This window comes from Acipenser ruthenus, chromosome 21 (genome assembly GCF_902713425.1).
Source record: "Acipenser ruthenus chromosome 21, fAciRut3.2 maternal haplotype, whole genome shotgun sequence".
Taxonomy (NCBI): domain Eukaryota; kingdom Metazoa; phylum Chordata; class Actinopteri; order Acipenseriformes; family Acipenseridae; genus Acipenser; species Acipenser ruthenus.
Window position 1 is genome coordinate 62,859 of NC_081209.1, and position 21,096 is coordinate 83,954.

The following is a 21,096-nucleotide window of genomic DNA, read 5'->3' on the forward strand; positions in this document are numbered from 1 at the left end:
TCACAGGTAGATAAACAGCTGAATTGCAATTTAGAGATAGCTTCCGGAAACATGGCGTGTCAGTATAAGCTGGTTTTCAGAGCCTGCAAAAAGTAGACAAAACCCAACTAGTACTGTTTCCTCTAACAGAAATCAAGACTATACATAATTAATAATGTTGCTTTAGGATTTGGATTGAGAAATGGAAAAAAAATAGTATACTGTATGAAAAAGTAAAAAATACGTTTTTAAGAAGAAAAAAAATTGGTACAATTTGGTTCCTTTCAAGCAGAATCAGCCCACATTTGTTTCTCACGATACTAATACTGCCTTAACTCATCCTCACACCCCAAAATATATATTTTTTAGTCTATATACTTTTCTTTAGGCTGTTTATAACAAACAGAAGCATCAGTTGATTCTAGTTGCAAAAAAAATTATAATGGTTAACACATTTGTAGGTTCAACCGCTGACATGCTTTTTGCAATTTTCTAAATTGCTCTTCTTGTTCAGCAGCACTATTGATAATAACGCTCTATTCTCCAGAGTCCCTCCTGTTGTTTCTGCCTCTGATTGGTGGCCATCTGTCAGCATTTTGACAACAGAAATCGGCCACAATGGCAATTATCCTCAAGATGGTACTGCTGGCAAGTAGCAGAACCTCCCTTTACCCAAGAGCTGCTCTTAAAGCACATAGTAGAACAAAACACGACAAGATCTCAATGAGGAGACAAGAGGCAATATTCAACCTGAGCAAAACCTGAACCGTAGACACTGGTCATCAACGGCAGCAAAACATTTATTGCACAACAGATGGTGCAGGATTTGACAGTATCTAAAAAAAAACTAAAAAGAAAAAAACCCATACATATTTATTAATTTTGCATTTTCCATTGTGTTTTACAGTATGTTAGAAGATGTCTGTGTGTGAGTGTGTGTTGCTTTGGGTTGCCTTAAAGCAACATGTATTTTATATGTCATTGTGACCCTACTCCACCTCCGAGAAAAGTGTGCTCAATATTGAATCGTCCATTTACTGTTCACAATCATTTTCCAGTTTGTGGTATACGATAACAATTCCAGAGGATTTCACCTGCCAGCATAGTTGCAGGGCTTTAACAGCTATAAACTGTCCACAATAAACTGAGGTGCTTATAGCTTTGAAAGCCCCACCATAAATTCCCAGCTTGAAGGTCTATCCCTGATGGAGGAATCGATTTCATTCAGAACTCTATTCAAGAGAGCTTTCAAACTGACACTCAGTCGTGAAGGACCATAAAGCTCTGCAATGACTCCTTTGTAACTATGAAAGGAACTTGGGTTCTGGAAAAAAAAACTTCTTGAATGAAAGTATCAAGGTATATAACCCAATCAAAGAATCTCTTTGAGCATGCGTGTGTGTGCGTGTGTGTGTGTGTGTGTGTGTGCATTTTTCATGTATGATAAATTAATACTTAATTCTCTATTATGACATAAATTACTGAATATATAGTACAAATATAGTAGCACTCTGTAAGGCTGCTAATAACACATCCATACAGTTATATCAATGTAATATTATTATTATTATTATTATTATTATTATTATTATTATTATTATTATTATTATTATTTGTTATTTGTTTAAATTTCCATTAAGTCAGTTAATACATTTCAAGATACAAGGTACCCTTGGTGATAACTGGTGGGTTACAATCAAACACATCAAGTCGAAGTTCCTAAACTGCCATGTCCATGCTTGTATAATTGTATAATTAAGAGTAGTATATTTCATATTTGTTAAACAATGGTTTCATTCTGAGCAGATGTTAAGGAACTATAGTTATTTTCATTCTTTTTAAAACTGGCTAAAGTATAGTTTCGGTTTAAGTCGTGCTTGCTGCCGGCCGTGTTGGAGCAAAGGGGTAATCATCATCTGCATTGTTTCGACTGAAAACTTTTTAAAATATTCGGCTTTGCTCAGTTAAGTTATGCTAAGTAAATTCAGAATAAACATGTCATATATTTTATAACTTGCAAATCCAGTAGAGAGAGACTCCTTGGAAATTGCTAAGCCTTAAAAGTAGAGCAGAAGAGATGAAATGTATGAGCCAATTTGATACACCTTCCAAGGCTGTTACAAGCACAGAATGCTAAATACCAACAACAAAGTCATCCATATGTAGAGCTGGTGTGGTTTCCTTATTTGGGAAATGGAGTTAATTGATAGTAGATTTCCTCTGGGAGTTTGCAGACAAGGGCTGCATTGTCCATTCATCATCTAAGTATCTTTGCATACTGTATGCTCACCCATTTGCTTAATATTTCAAGGTGATTCCTCTCCCTGCAGAGAGCTGATTTAAATGTCATTAGTCACCACGGTTAATGAGTACCTGTTGGAAAATACCAGAGTTGCAACATGCAGAACATGGACGATGTTTCAGGATGGAACAAACTAAAGAGATGATTGGGTTTTTTCAGATTGCAAATGAATAAAGGTGACTAGTGCCGTTGTGCAATCTCTGCTTCGTAATGTGTTTTCATGTTGTATTTGAAATGTCATCTGGTTTTGAACTGCATTGCAGAGACTCTCTATGTACAGCTATGGACAAAAGTTTTGAAATGTCAGTGCTTGTCCTGAGCTACTAAACAAACACAGCAGTACTAAAGATGACTGTTAGAAAAGTTCCATTTGTCACTGAAAAAGCCCTGCCCTGCATTTCAAGTGGAAGAGATTGATGGTTGTCAAATACTTTTAATGTCTCTTGTTTTCAAGAAAGTTTGTGCAGGTGCCAACCCTTGTGGAAATGACAGGTAAAACCTGTGCAATCTGAAAGAGACATACTTGATAATAATAGCAAGTCATGCAGCCCCATGTAAAGCCATACAGAATACTGACTTGAACCAGCCATACCATGTACCGCTAGTATATTTTCTTTTAGTTTTTAAAGCTGGCTCATGTTTCTGGGATTTCTGTTCTACTTTTAGTTTGACAGCTGGATTTCTCAATTTAAGAAATAGCCCAATACTGACTTCAGTACAAAATGATCGATTCTTTGAAATGTATCTATGAGACATGATTTATGTTTTTAGATCTAAGTGAATTCTGAATGAACTGCGTTCTTTGAAGTTGCTCGGGGTGAACTTGGGTGTCAAAAAAAAAAAGAAAGTTCCCATGCAGTGTGCGGCGGCCCAGATCAGTACTGTTTCTATAGATCACACGGTTTAGTGCAGAACTACAGTATACTATAGTATTGTTTTCATATAAGGTTCTTTCAAGGATTAACAATCATGTAACAAATGATTTATGCCAGGATGTTCTTATCTCATTTTTAATATTGCATATGCATTTGCTGACTTTATTTCCAGATTATAATTTAAAAACCTATTAAATTATATTCCCATGTGCTCCATACCTACACCAAGAAAGTCCAGGGCTTGAAGGTCACTGCTTCAAATCCCACCACTGCCATTGACTGACTCAATGTGTGATCCTGAGCAAGACACTTAACCTTCTTGTGCTCCATCCTGTGGATGAGATGTTAAATCAACATCCTATTGTAAGTGACGCTCCATATAATTCACAGCCTACCTCTATAAAGCGTTTTGTGATGGTGGTCCACTATGAAAGGCGCTATATAATAATAAAGATATCATATTATATATTATTATGTGATTCAGTCTGTTGCTGTTGCAAAGTGATGTGTAACTATTGGTAGATTGACTTTCTGTCTTCATCTAAAAGCACTGAGACAAGCCGGTCCCAATATTTTCCAGATGTATGGGTTTATGAAGGGCTTTTAAGTTAATAGCGTTATTTTCTTGTACGTGATCCCTTCTTCCTCTCCGTTTTATTATTAAACTCCCTTTGTTAAAGCCTCCCCTCGGTGTCTCACAACCTTGAGATGTGAAAATGAGGCTCAGAATGTCAGGGCAATTGAAGCATGTGAAGGGGAGCTTTTAAACTGACAGCTCATTAGAATGCCGACATTGGTAGGCTTCAGATTTTATTGGGGTCTGGAATAAAGTACGTGAAAGGCATGACACACAGCGAGAGGCGCGGGCGCATAATATAAGAGATGGCAGAGATACAGAAATATCCCATTGTGTGGTACTGGCAGAGATACAGAACTATCCCAGTGTGTGGTACTGGCAGAGATACAGAACTATCCCAGTGTGTGGTACTGATTCAGAAGCTAACATGGGTGTTCCAGTAATGTTTTATTGCATAGAGAGTAGTATTTCAGCATGCTGAGATGCTCCTGTGTGGGTCTACGCACCTGTTCACCTGCATGGTCAATGATATAGAGCATCTCACTGCTGTTTTCTGACCTTCACATGCAGAGGTCAGGCTGCTCTGAAATGCTCATTGTAGATGTACCTCTGTGTTTGAAGATCATGCCAGTACATTAGCTACAACCTCAAGACTCTGGTTAGAGAGGCTAGCTTGGTTTGCTGGTGGTGGTGTGGAAATACATTTGAACAAAAAGGTGTTCTAGGATGATGCTGTTGTTTATCTGTTAGTCCAGCAATATTGTCATAATAAGATGCTATTACTTACGGTGGATTAGGTTCTGCATTGCTAGGGACAGACATGCTGTTCTGTCTGACTCTATGAGCTAGAGTGGATTTTTTCTTCATGGTTTGTGTTTTCGTTTTGTGTTGGATTTGCTGCTTCACTTCAATTTGAATAATATGTGAGTCAGTAATCATATTGTCTCCCGCAGCTCCTGGCAATGAAATTTGAATATAAAGGCAATACAATAATTAGTAGATATAATTAAATCATGCTTGTTCAGAATAGCCCAAAAAGAGTGTTACTGCAGGCTGCCCAGTGTATGTCTATGCACACTGTATTGTTACTGCAGGCTGCCCAGTGTATGTCTATGCACACTGTATTGTTACTGCAGGCTGCCCAGTGTATGTCTATGCACACTGTATTGTTACTGCAGGCTGCTCAGTGTATGTCTATGCACACTGTATTGTTACTGCAGGCTGCCCAGTGTATGTATATGCACACTGTATTGTTACTGCAGGCTGCCCAGTGTATGTCTATGCACACTGTATTGTTACTGCAGGCTGCCCAGTGTATGTCTATGCACACTGTATTGTTACTGCAGGCTGCCCAGTGTATGTATATGCACACTGTATTGTTACTGCAGGCTGCCCAGTGTATGTATATGCACACTGTATTGTTACTGCAGGCTGCCCAGTGTATGTCTATGCACACTGTATTGTTACTGCAGGCTTCCCAGTGTATGTCTATGCACACTGTATTGTTACTGCAGGCTTCCCAGTGTATGTATATGCACAATGTATTGCTACTGTGGCCTAACCATAAATGAACCAGATTTGTGAATTATGGAACAATGAAATAATGATACTTGCACTGGGAAGATCTGAATCTAGAATCTAGAACCAATGAGCCTCCTACTGCAAGACAGGAACCATTACTGTATTTTGATTTTAACCACCGTTCTAGCTGGCGAAGCATCTAAATTTCCCCTTTATCTTTCTCTAGCAGCGACACATCAAACTGTCAAGCTTCAGAAGCAGATGAAGGAAAGCCTGCAGTCATGACAGAGCAGACCTCAGACAGGAATGGATGTATCAAGGCAAGGGAAAGCAAGCACCGCAGCCACCACAGGTCACCTAGGTGAGTGACTCCCATTGGGATTACACAGCCCCGAAACACAATGAAGGGAACCCAGTCAATCAGTATGCATCTCCTAAGCGTATCCCTGCATTCACTTTGCCTGCCTGATAGTGAAAGGATTACTCATTCGAATCCTGCTGAAGGGAAAAAACCTACTTAATGACCCAGCACCCAGGCTTGATGAAGTAGGGTGCTATGCAGCTGCATTTTACTACTTAATTAACCCAGCACCCAGGCTTGATGAAGTAGGGTGCTAGGTAGCTGCATTTTACTACTTAATTAACCCAGCACCCAGGCTTGATGAAGTAGGGTGCTAGGTAGCTGCATTTTACTACTTAATTAACCCAGCACACAGGCTTGATGAAGTAGGGTACTAGGTAGCTGCATTTTACTTTCATTTTGGAAAAGATGAAAACCAATTCTAATGCAGTTAATGGTTCCAGTTACTTCTTGACAAACAAAACTGGAGACTGGAACACAAACATAAACAAACATGAATTGTGTTGTTAGATGATTCAAATTAATACTAGGTAGTAAAATATCATTTTGTACATTGACTTATAGTTTACGCTTCCATACTGACTGGCCAGTTTGTAAAAATTTAGCACAGAAAGCGCCAGACACAAGCCCAGCCTCCTCCTTTTTCTGAATGTCTCCTTGTTTTTTAATATACAATATTTACTGCACAAGTCTCTCCATACATGCTCAGCAACTCGTATCTAATTCAAGCCATTTAATTTAATATTTTCAAAACGCCCCCCGGTTTTCATGATAAACTCATTTTCAGCCTCACCCGAGTGATGCTGTCCAAATGGATTGCTGTTCAAGACCCGTTATTGCAGATCTCACCACCTGAAAGGCCACATTAATAAAGGCTGAGCTGCTTCAAAGGGCTCCATTGGCACCAAGCACTCACTGTGCAAATGAAGTGGACCTTTAGAGATTGAATCTACAGTGGAACAGATGGGATTTGACAAGAGACACATTTAAATATATGGATCAAAATTAACATATTAGTGCTAAACACACTCAACCTGCATTTTAATAAGAAAAACTTTGAAGTGTTTCTACTTCGATTCCACTGCACTGGTGCTGCGATGGTATAGTATTAATAGAGCTTCGATTCCACTGCACTGGTGTTGCGATGGTAAAGTATTAATAGAGCTTCGATTCCACTGCACTGGTGCTGCGATGGTAGAGTATGAATAGAGCTTCAATTCCACTGCACTGTTGCTGCGATGGTGGAGTATTAATAGAGCTTTGATTCCACTGCACTGGTGCTGCGATGGTAGAGTATGAATAGAGCTTCAATTCCACTGCACTGGTGCTGCGATGGTAAAGTATTAATAGAGCTTCGATTCCACTGCACTGTTGCTGCGATGGTGGAGTATTAATAGAGCTTCGATTCCACTGCACTGGTGCTGCGATGGTGGAGTTGCTTCGATTCCACTGCACTGGTGCTGCGATGGTGGAGTAATAATAATAGCTGTGAAGTGCAAAGGAATTAGTGCACTGCTTGCTCTTTAAAAACCCAGAGCCCATAGTGCTGTGAAAGCTTTAGAGCGAAGGAGGTAGAGATGCTGTATTGCAGTTAACCCAGTCTTGAGAAAGTTCCTCCAGATAAGAGCTGTTGTTGTTTTTAAAGCCGGGATATTGGGTTTTGGTTTAGTGGCTACATTAACTAAGACTGCGCTGGCCATGCTTCATGCTAGGGCTCTTGGGTGCACCTGGTGTTTAGATATATTAATACTAACAAGAATTTGTGTTCCATGTTAGGGAAACTGTAGCAAATGTGCACTGCTCTGCATTTGGATATGGCATAAATAATAATTGAAAACTAAAACAAAACAATCTCTGTATATGTCTCTGTGCAGCCTATCCTTTGATGAGGATCTCTCCCCTCCACCTGCACCCAAGGGGAAGAAGAAGAAGAAGAAGAAGAAGAAGAAGAAGTCTGACCGCAAGAGAAGAAGGAGGTCAGTGGACTGGCTCACTTTCAAACTAATAACAAGTCCTGGATACCCTTTCATGTGGCTTGCAGAAAGCTCAGCAGGGGCTCTATTCAGCCCGATCTTGAGGTATTTTAAAGGAAAGAGAACCCTGGTCAACATGTGGAGCGGGTTGTGGGCAGCAGTGTGGAGTAGTGGTTAGGGCTCTCGACTCTTGACCAGAGGGTTGTGTCATTGTAAGCATCTCATCACCTACAATTTGGTAAATAATAAATGCATGTCTGGAGTGCCTCATTATATCTTTACTGCTTTTCAATAGGTCTCCTTCATACAGCCCATCTCCCGTAAGAAAGAAGAAAAAGAAGAGCTCAAGGAAAAGAAAAAGAAATAGGTATTTTTCTTACTGTAGTATCCACATGCTAGTGACTGTACAGGAGTTGATCTCTGTAACTGTGGTAGCCTCATGCTAGTGACTGTACAGGAGTTGATCTCTATATTAATGTTGTATTAAAAGCATATGGGCCTGATGGTCCAAACAAAACCACATTTATTTTATTATCTTCAAGACAGCTTTGTAATTGAAAACTTTAAAAAGTGAAAATGCAATAACCTCCAAAAAGCACATTTTTTCTGACGCAATGTATCTACTGTGAAAGGGTAGCTGTGAAAGGGTAGCATTGTGGCCAAGGCTGGTTACTGGCAGGAAGCAGACCCAGAGACAGAAAGCTGCTGTTTCAAGCACAAATGCACACTTTTATTAACTTTTATTATTTTGTTTTACTGCAGGTCTGCATCAGAAAAGAGAAGACATAGGTCAGTACTTGTGGAGTAAATATTTTACTTTAAATCACAGTGATATGTAGATTTATGTTCAAAATGTATTCAGAGAGCTTGCGTTCAAAACCTTGATATTGTTTTTTTTTCCATTTAGTTCTTCAACCCCAAAAAGTAAAAGAAAAGTTGAGAGAAAGCACAGGAAAAGGTAGGTCCTACCATGCCAGTAATTGAATTGTAATTATATTGTAAGGCTGAATTTAACAATTACAACCTCCATTCCCCTGGATACAAAATATAATTTTCAAGTGGAGTCTCGTTTGGCTCATGGCCAGCGGGGAAGGTTGTGTGATTAGTATACACTGTCCCTGGTGAAATGTATTCCAATACCGTACACTTGGGCTGTTTCATTATTTTAGGGAATGCTAATTAGGACACTGTGTTAGACCTGATGCAGTGATACAGCACTAAATTGTCTTTGTTAAACTTTTGATGAACAAAATGTTATCAAGCTTAAAAGGTGTAAAAGTGCTTATAATGACCACTCAGGGGACATAAACGTGGTAGTTTTAAACATCACTTTTATATACAGGTAATTGAACATGGGAAGCGCACAGTTCTGTATATATGCATATCACAATAGACCCTTCTATATAGGGGCTCTGATGCAGACTGGACTGTAGGATGTGCCCATATACATACCAGAGCCATATCCAATTCCTAATTGTAAATATAACTTATTTTGAACGTGCATTACAAATCATACAGTATATATTTTGGAACTCTATTATTGAAGGCTACAGAAGAATAAATGAAGTTGCTAGACATGACGTTGGTAGACATGCTACACATGGCACAAGTTCTGATCAGAAATCTTTTGTGCCAGAGGCTGCCACTGCTGCTCTGTGTGTCTGTGAATAATATTCCTCCATCCCATATTCCTGTCAGGTCTCGGAGTCATTCCCGAAGGAGGCACCGCTGCCGGCACTCTGAATCCGGGAGTTCCACCAGGCATTCCTCAAGCAGCAACAGCAGGTAAGAGGAATTCATATATATTCTTTTTTATCAAGCATGTCACCGATTTCATGGTGAATAGAATTGAAGGTGTTGTAGTGCATGTATCTACACATTTTCTTTGCATTTTTTTTTAATGGCTCAACATTCCTGTTTTGCTTCTGGTTTAAGACACAGACGAAGGTCTCCAGAAGCAGGAAGCCTGCGAAGCCCAGCAAGGCGCCACACCTCCAGTGGAAACCTGCCCAACTCTGTGGAACAGGGCGGCTCAACATGGGTGCGGTCAGACATGCCCGGGTGCAAAGCCCCTCTGAATCACTGCTCCATCTCCTCCGACACAATTGTAAGTGTCACTCACATTATCAATAGGTCCCTCCTGCCATGATGAAGATTGTATAACTCTATCAAGGCCATGTAAAACAAAGTTGGTTTATAATTATATTACTTATTAATGGCTACATTATCAAAAGAATGAAAGGGTGTTTATTAACACAGAAAGACAGCATGCACTCCATACCGAGGGCACTTTACAATGGAACAGCCCTATGAAATAATGCCAACCTTTCTGTGGTCTGGGCCGATAATCACTCAGAAATAAGGGATGCAGAATGTGTGTATAATTCAACAGCAGTACTTGTTATTTAAGGGCAACAAAAGGCTGAATACACAACTTTACTAGCGCCATATAGAGATCAGCTCACCATTCTTTCAATTTGTATTTGGAAAATCAGAAAATCTTTGGCCATATGGTCACAGAAGAATCCATATGAACAGTGCGTATTTAAGTAATTTAAATAAAGAATGACAGAAATAGCTCAGCAGTGGTCACAAACTACAATTTAACTAACTACTACTGGCACTGACAAAACAAAACAAAAACCCATAGTTCCCAAAACAATTAAGAAGAACATAAGAACATAAGAAAGTTTACAAATGAGAGGAGGCCATTCAGCCCATCTTGCTCGCTTGGTTGTTAATTGTAAGGCGGGAACGCAATTCAGTATTAATCCTGAACAACAGTGGTTTGTAAATGTTCTCTATTCTTGGCTTAATATTGTGTGTTTGCTTGCTGCAAAACAAAACAGAAAACAATTCAGTATCACAATATATTTCACGTCCTATCTCACCTGGTCCCTGATTGCCTTGTTTCTTCATTTATTTAAAGTGAAATCGAAGTTCTATTTCTTTCTGTTTATAAATGGCATCATTAAGGAAACAATGAGGTATATTGCAGTAAAAACACATTTCTAACTGATAGATGAAGATTGCCCCGCAAAAGGCACAAATGATGAAACTATTGTTAAAAAAGGAACATTTACAATCACTACCCTTGCAGATACAACAATCAGTGCTCTCATTAAGAACCCATAGTGTTCAGCGTCAGGGCAGTAGATATTAATGGAAATATATTGCTAATCAGAAAAACAAAGCCTCTCTCTAAAATGCCATCGCTGGGCCTAGATTACTAAATGAAAGCTTCAGGAGATGTAGCTCTCCCTTTGTTGTCTGTCTCTCAGTTGGTTCCTGACTCACCCCACAGCTATACCCTGCTGCAATGTGCAGTCTGGAGTGGCGAGCAGGTTCACAGTCTGGAGTTCAGTTACATTTCTGCAGGGATTCTAGAATGTCATTGATAATCTACTGTCTTGTTGTAAAGCCTGGAAATCGTTGAATGATCCTTGCAGAGTGGTGGCTCCACTAGGTAAACCACAATAGTGCAGTCTGGTTAGCTGCACCATGCTGCAGTGCTGCAAGCTGCATGCATGCAGTTTGATGCTTTCCTGCATCTAAAACTATACAAAGTAACAAGAGATGCAGTCTGCCAAACCTCCTTGTAAAGCAAATTCACTGTAATGTGTTTCTATCTACAGAATCATTGATAAAACAACATTTGTCTTAGTCTAGGGATCTTACAGCCACATTGTGCTGGTTCGTTTGCACATCCTATGTGGGTACACACATAGAAATGTATTCCTTTGATGAAGCAAAATGACATTTATACCCTGCTTATACTGCTTAAATAAATAACGCATGATCGACACGTGTGGAGAACAGCATAGTGGGTTGTTATGACAACACGTCTTCATCGTACAGTGTTCATGTAGTGTGATTATTGAATTAGATATGCTCTGTGTTTGACCTCTTTCTTTATTTTGACTTCATAGCTGATATACTTTCAGACATTGAAAGTATGAGGCTGAACACTGTTTGAAATGACCTTGGATTTGGCTGTATCAACACAATCATTTTAAAACATTATAAAAATGATAATGGAATCAATAGATATTTTTTTATGAAATGAATTGAATTCCTCATCTCTATTTTCTCGTGGCCAGCCATGTCATTTTCAATAGTTACTAAATAAAGAGGTTGTGTGCGGTGGCCTTCATGTCAGAAAGGTCCTTCTTTACCTTTCAAACAGGTCTTGTCCAGTGAACTACTGTTTTGGGCACTCTTGGTGTGGAACAGAGTTTATTTTATTTATTTTCATACCACTTATCAAAAAGAACAAATATTTCATTAAAAACCTGCTCATTTTTTGAAATTAAGAAACAACATTCTTTTTGCTTTTGAGGGGTAATATTTAGTAACAGTATGTGTGCACCAAAGATTAGACACATTATTATTATTATTATTATTATTATTATTATTATTATTATTATTATTAATTAATCATTTGGAAGACGCTTTTATCCAAAGCGACTTACAGAGACTAGAGGGTGAACTATGCCTCACAACTGCTGCTGCAGAGTCACTTGCAATAGGACCTCGGTTTTACGTCTCATCCGAAGGATGGAGCACAAGGAGGTTAAGTGACTTGCTCAGTGGCCGGGAAGCCCTTTTCTTTGACCACTGAATTATAGCTTTTTGGACGATTATAGCTTTATGTGCCACAAAATACTGAGCTACACTTTCAGAATATAGATACATTAACTACAATGGGCTACAATGTACTTTTGTTACATTATGTAATACAGTAAGTTTTCTCACCACAAAAGCATATGATGGTGAAAATCACTTTGTTAAATACATGTTGTAAAGGTAGGGAGTTCCATCTTTTATCCCCAGTCGTATAATTGTGTGCTAAGTGGATGTCATAAATATTAGTAAAGGGTAACCAAAGTGTAAGTGCATTTAGTTAATACACCTGAAAGTGTCTCCGTATGAATTGTAACATTAAGAGGATGTACAGAACATGCTCTGTGTACATTCACGATAGCACTCTTTACACTTCACAAGACCTACTGCACTGCCTTCATTGCAAATCCTTCTATTGCCTATATGTATCAACAGCCATCTTTGATGTCAAAGTGTAAATAAAATTGAAATAATATTTAACATTTATTTAAACTATCAGTGACAAGTAGCACTGATTAAATCATTCATTTGCTTTTTTGATACATACAATCCAAATTTGGTATTTTGTTTATATTTCCTTTCTAATAATGCATTCCACGCGAATAGGGGAAAGGTGGGTATTGTTCTAAATTAAATCAAAATAAATACAATGTTTCTAACACAGCTATGACAGATAATAGAAGATTGCACTGCAGTGTAGCTAGAGCACGATTCTGGGAAAGTTGTACTTTCTTTAAATGTTATTTCATTGTGTTTCACTTCCAGGCATTCATGTGTAATTATATGGTTCAAATATTTTAATTGTGATTCACCTCCAAGAACTGGGTGGTTTAAATGTGTATCACCAAAATGGCACAGATGCAACAATTAGCATTCTGTTGTCCCAAAAAACAGGTTGAACTTTTGAAAACGTGCATCTACAAATTTCTAACACTAACATGACAGTGTAAAATTACAATATTACATGTGACCAAGGAAAATATCTCCACAGGCATGTTTTTATATTGTTTTAATTAATACAACCAGTGACCAAAACACCCATTACATTTATTACACACAAACAGACAACAAGTACTGTGGGATCAATAGTACCTGCAAACCATAGGGAGTTTCAAGTGAAATCCCATCATTTGCTAACATGTTTGCCTGCTTAAACCCTAACCTTTTTTGTGCAATTGGTAACCATTTATTTTAATAGTGTTTATACTTACTGGCAGTCTGAACCAAACTGAATTGATTATATTGTGAGGCAGCTGTCCAAATGGAACCCAGAGGTTTAAAACTAAACGCACATAACAATACACTGCTCAATGGAAATGGAAAGCACAGGGTAGCAGACCCTTCAGTGTGCAAAGCAGGTCTCCCTTGTACAAGAGCTTTGAATCTCAATGGGATCGCCTGGTAATAAAAAAGAATTCTAAATCTAATAATAATAATGCTTTTTAAGCGATTGAAAAGCGATCTAATTTACTGTAGCTTTAAAATGAATGTAAACGGAATTCCCTTTAAAGAATATGCATTACAGCCTCACACCAGTGCACCACCAACATTATACTGATTCTTTTAAAAGGTTTTTTTTTTGTCTGTTTATCTACAGTGCTAAATTAAATGGTGATTTCTAAATTTACCCAACAGGAAAATTAGAACTAAAAAAAAAATAAAGAAAAAAATAAAGAAAAAGAAAAATGCCAATTGACAGTAACCCAGGGTTTTGCAGAGAGGGTATGTGTCTTTTTCTTGTAATTTACGACTCTAATGATGCACTTATGTTGCCCGCTCTTCCCTTTTTCTTACACCTTACCTACTTAAGGAGGAATTCTTGATTGGTAAGTCATGCTATCCGCAGACATAGGGATTTAATTTAGGTCGCTGGAGAGAATAAATTTCTTCATACAGGAAAAAAGCACAAAAGATGTAGCTTTCAGAGGGCTTGTAGTTAGAGTGATGGAATATGTATTTGTTAGCGGGTTTTTTAATTTGTACATAATGCCCATTGTGTGATGTGTGTTCGATGTCCTCTTAAGACCACGCTTTTACTGGGGCTCTTCTTTAGTTCCTCTCTCTCACTCTCTCTCTCTCTCGATTTTAAGCAGTATGCAGTTTTATGCACATCTTTTATCTTTCTTTTTTATGTTTAAGTTTGATTTTTTTGTTTGTTTTTGTTTTTTTAGGGTTTATTTATTTATCTTATAAGTTTCCGTCATTTTTTTTCTACATTGTTCGCATGCTACAAATTTGCATGATGTCTAAATCTTTCTAGTTTTCCTGTCCCGAAGTACAATTTTTCTATGTGTTCTGTAGGGAGTACGTGCCTTTTTAGAATATAAACAGTGCATCATAGAGGTAGATGCTTAAGCTGGTCCTTGTTGGCTGTTCTAGCAAAGCAACATCATCTCTGTTTCTGTTTGCAGATAAAGCACTCAGGGTCTGCAGCTGGTTTATTTACCGAAAAGGAAAGCAACCATGACATTGTGTCCAATCAGCATAAAGGTCATCAGGATTATGATTCTGGCAATGATACATCCTCACCGCCATCTACAAAAACAGGCCTGCCAAGGTCAAAGGACGACGAAGAGAAAAAAATTGTGTATCAAGTAGAGTTACCATCCCCGGAGAAACTCCGATTCAACGGTGATGACAGCGGCTCTGATTCTGGGAATTCTGTGAGCAGTTACTCATCCCTCTGTCAGCCTCTCCTCTCTGCCAGCCCAGTCACTAGCAAAATTGAAAGGTGAGTCTGTTTGCCAAGCTGTTGTTTAATACAGTGCTACTGTTACAAAGTGTTCCCAGCAGTGAATGTTAACATTTCCTATTTTGTTTCAGAGAGGTTTCCTCTCCATGTTTAGGGGCAGTGGGGGAGAAGCGTAGGACCTCCTCACCAAAAGGGGGCTCTCTCTATCTCAGAGGCCGGTCAAGGACACACTCGCACAGCAGCAGCAGAAGCTGCAGTTCTCGAAGCTCCAGCTATTTCTCACGCTCCCCTGAGCACAAACTCTCCCCCGACTACTCCAGAAGAAGATCCCTGTCTTCAGAGGAAAGGTACCCCCTCTCTCTCTCTCTCTCTCTCTCTCTCTCTCTCTCTCTCTCTCTCTCTCTCTCCCTCTCTCTCTCTCTCTCTCTTCCTCTCTTGCTTCTGTCACAATCTGAGGGAAGAATTTAGTTGGTTAAAATTATAACATTCCTATTAATCTATCGAATGCCTTAGGAAGGACTTGCAAAAGAATTCAACAGTTTTAAAAACAACAGTCAACCCCATTTTCAAAGGTGAAAGAAAAGGGATCTAAAGTACTAGTTTTCTTTTAAATTATCGGATGAATTTAATATTCAGATTCAGGTTCCTTTGACTTTTGAAAGCTGTTTTTTCACTTTAAAAGTAATCTGCTGGGATGTAGAAAGTTGAGATAGCTTATCAGATACATTGCTGAAATAAACTGGTTTCTAACTATTCCCTTTTATTCAGTTGTTATTCCCGGTCTTCCAGCTACTCTGCAAAATCTCGGAAGAGGAGCTTGGAGAGCTGGAGCTCACAGTCCTGTCGGAGCCCAAGTTACTCCCGATATAACCCAGACAGGTACACGGAACCAGATTCCTCAATATCAGGATTGCAGCGTGTGTTGAAATGTAGCTGTTATTATTCACTCTTAAAGCAACTTGGAGTTATTGTTTCAACATTACCAGAGTGCTCTACAGTTGTATCTTTTCAAGACTGTATCGAGGTCTGCAGTGCTGAAAGAGTTGATAATGAGTTGTCAGTTCTGTATCTGTAATATATGGATTGTTGCTGGTCAGTGGTTGGTAGAATATACACGTGAAATCTTTTCCTTTCCCCTTTAAGGTCCCGAGAGACAGACAATAAGAAGTATGGTTCGAAGGAGAAAGAGTCCAAGCGCGAGAGAGAGCGGAGGAGATGCCAGTCATACTCTCCAATGAGGAAGCGCAGGAGAGATTCCCCCAGCCACCTGGAGGCTCGTCGCATCACCAGGTCTCTAGGAATTCAGATCATTACCATCAATGAAACAGAGAATCACGAGTCTCACACATCAATGCATAATTAGGAAATCATAAAAGAATGCAATGTGGAGCAAATGTGGAGGGATTGTTATAAGTACAGCTCATTGTTAGCTTTCCTCCAGTCAGGGTATTAACTGAATTGGGTACTTGGTGCCTCGAAATACATACAACAGTTCTTTTCAGATTAAGTTTGTGTTCAATTTAACACAACAAATCAAACTCCTCCTGAATAGTGATATAAAACAGCACATGGTCTGCATGCTGTGCTCACATTGCAGCTGTGTTCTTTTAAAGAGCTGCCAGTAATCTGCTACTGATGCTGCTTTTTGTCCCACAGTGCTCGGAAGAGGCCAATACCATACTACCGGCCAAGCCCCTCATCCTCCAGCAGGTCCAGCAGCTGCTGCTCCTGGTACAGCAGCCGGAGCCGCAGTGCAACCCGCTGCCACAGTGGAACACGCAGCAGGAGCCGGAGCCAGAGCCACTCAACATACCGAAACCACAGCCGAAGCCCGTCCTGGAGCTCGGGGAGCCGACGCAGCCGGAGCCCGTCTTGGAGCTCGGGGAGCCGACGCAGCCGGAGCAGCCTCAGTGAGAGCTACAACTCACTGTGCAGCTCCAGCAGGGGGCGCCGCTAACACCCTGCCTGCTGCGGAGCACGTCACTGCAGGACTGAGCGGATCACTTGGGGATCACAACTTCCATGTGTAATCAGAGACTTTGAAAAGTCTGAAATGCATGAAGAAGGGCATTGCCTGTCAGAGTTGTGTATCACTGTACTGTAATACGTGGAAATGGTTTCCATTTTATTAATGTGGTTCTACCCGGAGCAGCTTACAGGCTGTGGGACGGGTCTTTTAGCAGCTGCTCGAGTGATCCAGAGCAGAATGCTGAGAGACCCGGACCATACGAGTGGAACAGCAATCTGGATCAGGTCCAGAACTGATCCCTAAGAGACCCACTTCAAATGGAGAAGTAGCCACACTGTTCATTCTGTGTTGTGTTATTACCCCTGGTCGACGCCTGCCTTCCCCTCACCCCATTGCGTGCTATGTGTGGAACTCCATGCATGCAATGAGTGCTGGAAGTGCTAAAGATACTGAGCCATCAAGGAAAAGAAACACGTATCCTTCTAGCCCCAGCTTCAGGGGCCCCTTGCAGTTTGGGGTCAGTGCTGTCACACTCCCTCTTTAAGTGTCATTTACTCTATTTTGAACATATCTACTTCTTCAAGCGGATTACTATGGGAAGAGGAAGAGACCAAATTGAAGTGCACACGACAAATTCTAATTGAGATTTTAGAAGGGTTGTCTCATCTTTTCATCTACTGAAAAGATCATTTAGTTTTATGTTAGAAAGCGATTAGAAAAGGGTTAACACTCTTGTTATTAAGAACACAGTGTGTCCAATCACACAATCTCCTGTTAACAGCTTCTTGCCAACACAAGCAAATCAGTTAATGCTAAACCAGCCAGGCAGGTTGGAATAATAGCACTTTATAATTCACAGCACCACACATCCACTTTAAAAACACCCTTGCTTTAGTGCATGTATAATGAAGGGAAGTGTGAAACCAGCTTCCTAACACCAGCGCATCAATCAGCATTTTAAACATGGTCACAGTGTTTAATCCAGACTCACTCCAAAGCTGAGACTGACAATCAGGGCAGACTGGTCTTTCACAACATTAGATACAAGTCTTAACAACAGAGTCTTCATCCTATTAAGAGTTCTTACTAATAATGACAACCCACTGTATGTAGCTTAAATGAAACCCCCAAAGCCAAATAAAGAATGTTGAACTGGCATGAGGAGGGGCACAGTGACAGCATTCCACATCAAGAGTCCCATTCCTCTTCCCTTCATAGCAGCTTGTTATTTGAGTTATTTTAGATGCTGTAACATATCTATGTAATGTATTGTGCAGTATTTTAACGTGAAATGAACATGCAAAACCTCAGAGTCATTTCATTTGGATCAATGTTTTGCGTGCATCAGGTGTTTTTTTTTTTTTTATTTACATCGATGTTTTAATATTTATTTATTTATTTATTTATTTATTTATTTATCTATTAATATGCAGAGAAGCAGAGAATCAAAGCCATGAACTTCTCAACCAGAACTAAAAGCATTTAGTTTGGTCGGACTTCATTCTTTTCGTCATTTTTGTTTATACAAATGTACAGCTTTGTACACATTCTTTATTCATGTGCTGCGATCAGCATGTGGTCAGCATCCAAACTGCTGTGTTCTTTCTGTACGCGCTCCAGGGCTTGTATGAAAATCACGAATCATTGAGTAATAAAATATGGAATGGGTGAAGAACATCTCTAGAGCCTTAACTGTTCTTGCAGAACAGCTCACTTTTATTTAAAGGAAATCTAAATGCTTCCGCTTGCTCTGCTTGTACTGTAGTTATTTGCATGCATAGAGAATGCTTGCAGAACATATCTCCTATGAATACAATCCAACCTTAATATTTGCTATATATAAGGAACAAGTTTAACGTATGCCTATGTCCCTGTATGGGTTAGGGCTAGGAACTGGTGAGCTGAACAGATTTACATACAGTAGCTTGTATTCCCCAACCCTTCCACCTCTCCCATTAATTAATAATCTGGTAAAACAGTGGACATATTAAAACAGTGCTTTCAATGATCAGGTTTCAGTCATCTGACATGCACCAAGGCCAGCAAACCCTTCTTCACACAGACATGGGAATGACTTGATTAATTACAAGGCCTGGAGTTGGGTCCATGAAAGTGAACTTTATTTATTTCAATATTTTTCTGTATGCCATCATGATTGTTACACAGTGCTGTATGTATTATTTATTTGTGTTTTACATATTATTTCTGTTGCTGTTATTTATTACTAATATCAACTGTGTGTTTTAATATAGATGGTGTCATTATGTTCCAAAAAGAAAAGGATTTTTAATTGTGTTGGAAAAAAAGAACAATATGTTTCTGAGATAATATCTCTAGTAATAGTCGAACAATGCAACCCCTTCCCCAGAATGTGCAGGTTTTTATTGTCATACTATGTGAGTGAGATGTACCAAAATGTTACTTGCAAGTGTTTGATTCCTGGTATTTTCTCTATGCACTGTATATATTAATGGGAAAGACAATGTCATGCCTTGGTATATTATTTACTGTATGTATTGTAACTTATTTATAGAGAATAGTAAAAATCTGATATTTAAAATTGATGTCACAAGGAAAAAAAATATTCTAGTACTTTTGGAGTCATTTATTTTAGCACATGCAAATCAATCTCTTTTGGCTCATAGTTCAATTGAATTGTTTGCACTTGATAATGGTTTTCCAAAGACAGTAAGTGTGACCCCCAAGCTGCTAACATGAATTGAGATAGTTGTAGTTGTTTGGCAAGTCCATGATCATGGGTTAATGCAAAGCTCTAGTTGTCATAGCAACTGGAAGCTTGTCAGTTAACAACCCAATCAGCTCTGTAAATATTTCCGAGTTCTTAACAATTTGTAGAAAGTCGGTCATTTCTGAGGGCATAAATGTATCCAATGTTGGAAGTAACTTGTGAGAATACAGCTTGGTATTATAGGCAAGCTTGTTTTAGTCTGAGCTTATGAACTGCAGTGGAAAAGCTTTCTATGTGGCTTCAAAGCAGTGTGTTCCACAGCAGACTGAACGCACTGCACAGATAGTACAGTCGTTTTATTTATTGTTTCTATTATGTAATCAATTAAATAATAAAAGGAACAGAAACATCTATATAATCTGAAGTTTTAGACTAGTCGGAGTACCTTGGGTTCAGGTAATACCTCCAACACTGTTGAGAAGATTAATCACAAATGACTGGCTGGGTGGTCCGAGGTCTAATGACATGGAGCCACAACCAAGACTCCCTTTATTCATCTAGCGTCACCTTGGAATCCAGCTAGAAGGTCATTTTTATAAGTAGAACTCTGCAGAAATAAGGTGTATTTATAAAATGAGTGTAAATCATGTTCCAGCTGTATTCGTGTCCCTCTTCAGTCAAGAGCATCTACCAGTATACTACAGTTAGGGTTTGAAATGTGTTTAGAGCAAAAGCCAGAGAGGAGCAAGAATCTAGTGGAAATCCCTGTGCACATCTTGTGTGTGTGTGCTTTTCAATTTAAAACTGTCTGTTTATGTTATTGTACTGACTGTACCTCTCCCCTTACCTTGATTGTTCTCCATTGAAAATAATAATAATAATAATAATAATAATAATAATAATAATAATAATAATAATAATAATAATAATAATAATATGATGGGATAACCTACAAAAAGGTCTTCCTCATGGATTTCATTTGTGATCTTTTTGAAATAAAGATCTGACTCCAGTCTCCAGTGCTTCCTGTGTCTTTACTACTGAAAGGACCTGCAGGTGCTGCTTGTTTGAAATGCTGTGTGTCTGGGGTGTGCCTAACGTGAGTGTGAACATTGTGACTACATTCAAAGCTATGACAGCTCAGTGAATGTTTCTGGAACATCCCATGTGTCATTGTCACTCTGCACGGTACTAACTATCTATATTGCTTCCAGGGACACTATCAGGCAGTCAGAAGTTTTAGCAATGACTAGAAAGAGCTGGAATTTGTGAAGAAGGCAAATAAAGTGTATATGAGATATACAATAATATGAGTACTAGAAACTAAAGTACAAAAACAAAATGCACGGTCAGGCTGCCAAAATAAAGATGTGCAATTTGCTGATTGTGTGGGGGCCGAGAGAGGGTCGTTTCTGCCCTTACTTCTCTGCATGGCAACTTCTGCTTGACTTGGCTGGGCTACACAGTCTCCCCTGTTGGCAGTGTCTGCCAGTGTGTTAACACATGGCAAAGCTTTTCATATTTCTGGAATCTTC

At 39.1% G+C, this 21,096-nt stretch overlaps 1 protein-coding gene across 2 annotated transcripts in view; it reads left to right on the plus strand.

Moving 5' to 3' along the window:
- LOC131699001 (serine/arginine repetitive matrix protein 4-like) overlaps positions 1-20,569 on the plus strand; it is a 40,304-nt gene extending 19,735 nt beyond the window's left edge. The window contains exons 2-13 of one of the 2 annotated variants that reach the window (XM_058994109.1): positions 5,481-5,615; positions 7,490-7,591; positions 7,884-7,955; positions 8,351-8,377; positions 8,496-8,546; positions 9,287-9,373; positions 9,524-9,695; positions 14,623-14,942; positions 15,035-15,250; positions 15,672-15,782; positions 16,047-16,193; positions 16,560-20,569. In XM_058994109.1, coding sequence (XP_058850092.1) covers positions 5,481-5,615; positions 7,490-7,591; positions 7,884-7,955; positions 8,351-8,377; positions 8,496-8,546; positions 9,287-9,373; positions 9,524-9,695; positions 14,623-14,942; positions 15,035-15,250; positions 15,672-15,782; positions 16,047-16,193; positions 16,560-16,860 — 1,741 coding nt within the window. In that variant the 3' untranslated portion in view covers positions 16,861-20,569. The remainder of the gene's footprint in view (positions 1-5,480; positions 5,616-7,489; positions 7,592-7,883; positions 7,956-8,350; positions 8,378-8,495; positions 8,547-9,286; positions 9,374-9,523; positions 9,696-14,622; positions 14,943-15,034; positions 15,251-15,671; positions 15,783-16,046; positions 16,194-16,559) is intronic. The other variant, XM_058994110.1, reaches the window with a different exon arrangement.
- The last annotated feature ends 527 nt before the right edge of the window (positions 20,570-21,096 follow it).